This window comes from Clupea harengus, chromosome 21 (genome assembly GCF_900700415.2).
Source record: "Clupea harengus chromosome 21, Ch_v2.0.2, whole genome shotgun sequence".
Lineage (NCBI taxonomy): Eukaryota > Metazoa > Chordata > Actinopteri > Clupeiformes > Clupeidae > Clupea > Clupea harengus.
The window spans coordinates 21,841,839-21,844,338 of NC_045172.1; the positions used below are offsets into that span (position 1 = coordinate 21,841,839).

General features: G+C 44.0%; 1 protein-coding gene across 1 annotated transcript in view; it reads left to right on the plus strand.

Annotated features, from left to right (window-relative positions):
- The first annotated feature begins 1,557 nt into the window (after positions 1-1,557).
- The window catches only part of s100b (S100 calcium binding protein, beta (neural)), a 1,899-nt gene continuing 956 nt past the window's right edge, over positions 1,558-2,500 (plus strand). Inside the window, exons 1-3 of the mRNA XM_031559020.2 lie at positions 1,558-1,660; positions 1,904-2,056; positions 2,224-2,500. The exon at positions 2,224-2,500 is cut by the window's right edge and continues 956 nt beyond it. Of these exons, the coding sequence (XP_031414880.1) occupies positions 1,919-2,056; positions 2,224-2,373 (288 nt within the window). The 5' untranslated portion in view covers positions 1,558-1,660; positions 1,904-1,918 and the 3' untranslated portion in view covers positions 2,374-2,500. The remainder of the gene's footprint in view (positions 1,661-1,903; positions 2,057-2,223) is intronic.

Below are 2,500 nucleotides of genomic sequence, written 5' to 3' on the forward strand. Positions count from 1 at the left end.
GCCTGACCGGAGCACAGAACAGAAGCAGAAATAACTGGAGGAAGAAAGAGGCTGACAAAAAAAACGGAGAAAGAATTTCTTTCTTCGTTTGGCTCTTTTTCACTCTTTGTTTTTTTTTTCTCTTGTGATTCCTGTATATTGAACACCGCTGCGTTTAAAAGTTTTTGAAACTGCTTATTTTTCGATACAATAGCCCAGCCCAGTCTTTCCACTGCGTCATTTAGCAACTTTTGGAATGAAAAACCCCCTAAATAGTTTCTTGCACAGTCCAATGACAATGTCAAGCAAAACACGATCGATACCTTTTGACACACTCATGCATTGTGATGATCAATACTGTGTTTGTGAGTGTACAGAACTCATTTTTGGACTCGTCGGTACATTGATCATCTCATTTCAAGATGGCACGTATTGATCACCCACTGGTACGGCGTCACATGGCCAGCGCAAGCAGCCTTTTTGCATTTCAGAGCCGTGCTTGATCTGCTTAGCAGTCTGCTAGCGCCCAGGGCACACGTCTGGCCAACTCTGCTGGAGAAAGGGCTCTCTTCATTAACATGCGCTGCCACCTATTTCCTCTCAAACAGCCCATTGTTGCCAAAGGGGGTTGCCTGACAACAAACCGTTTGTGTGCATAGTGCCCACCAGAACTTGCAGAGAGATCAAAAGAAAGAGGCCAATGCACACAAACTCGCAAGTCTCTTTACGTTTAACGGAGCGAGCTCAACATAAAGTGTAGTGTCAGGAAACGACGAAAGACGTCGTCGGCGAAGGATGATGATGTAGGAATTTCACTTCGGTCGACGGTGTGGTTTTGGAATTCCCTGCTTGGTTGCTAATGACGACTCACCTTTAAGAGAAGAAATATCCTTGTTCTGAATCAAACATACTGTTAGTTTAGCAATACAATGGGTTTAAGTATCAGGTTTCTGATACGGATATGCAGAAACCTAGAAATTAGCACAAATCAGACAGCTATCAGGGTCTATCACACGCTATCAGTATGATCAAACAAAGACCCTAAATACACACACTCATAAAAACATAAGCACATACTGAACACACACAGTCACACACTAACACACATAAACGCCAAGGGGGTACAGAATCACTGCAGATGCCATAAGCATGTATTCCTAGCTTCTGCACTAAGACATGAGACTGAGTATGTACTAAGACATGAGACTGAGTATGTACTAAGACATGAGACTGAGTATGCACTAAGACATGAGACTGAGTATGTACTAAGACATGAGACTAAGTTTGTACTAAGACATGAGACTGAGTATGTACTAAGACATGAGACTGAGTATGTACTAAGACATGAGACTGAGTATGTACTAAGACATGAGACTAAGTTTGTACTAAGACATGATACTGAGTTTGTACTAAGACATGAGACTGAGTTTGTACTAAGACATGCGACTGAGTTTGCGCTATGACAGGGCAGTGGCATGCTTGTCAATGGCCCTCGTTATGCGCTAGTACAATGGAGTGAGAGTGGGGTCAGGAGCCCATTGGCCAGGGCGCTGGACTGGCAGGGGCCCCCATGCCCAGGCTCTACCCCTCCACCGCTGCCCTATAAAAGTCCTTCCTCTGGCTCCCTCTGTCCGCTCCTCTTCCTCAGTCCCTCTTCTGCTCTGACTGCTGTGTCACGCTGGTAAGTCAATACGAGTCAATATTCTGCCAAGGGCTATAATTATAGTTATATAAGTACAATAATAGTCGGTACACTGTGGATAAACGTATTTGTTCTGCTTTACTGTGTTTCTTAGTTATTTATAAAGTGCTCATAAATGGTGACCTTGATTTATAGACACAGGTCTCTTCAGATCGTATAACACATTCCAGTTGGTGTTATGACATTGGTTATTACATGTTAATTTTCTTCCATTTGTTTTAGCTTGAACGTCTGACCATGAGTGGCCTAGAAAATGCCATGGTGACCATCATCGAAGTGTTCCACAAGTACTCAGAGAAAGAAGGAGACAAACACAAGCTGAAGAAAAGTGAGCTCAAGGACCTGATCAGTAACGAGTTTCCGGCTTTCTCCGAGGTGAGTCTCACACACACACTCACACACACACACACACACACACACACACACACACACACACACACACACACACACACGTTTAGCTGCATAAAGAGGTTGAGGGGAATAAGAGGGAGCACATAGCTGTGCTCATTAATTGGCTTATCTCCCTCTCTGCTGCCTGCCAGCAAGTGAAAGACCAGGCCACGATGGATAGCCTGATGGAGAGTTTGGACGCGGATGGCGACTCCGAGTGCGACTTCCAGGAGTTTATGACTTTCATCACCATGGTTACCGTCTGTTGCCATGAGTTCTTTGAGCAGCACGAAGACGAGTAAGGGAGCGGCGAAGGAGAAGAGCAACAATAGAATACAAAAGGAATAGTTTAACAACGTGAGCATGACAATGTAATGTAAGGCTTTCTTTTTTTTTCATTTCAACTTCATCAGCGTTATTCTGTTTCTC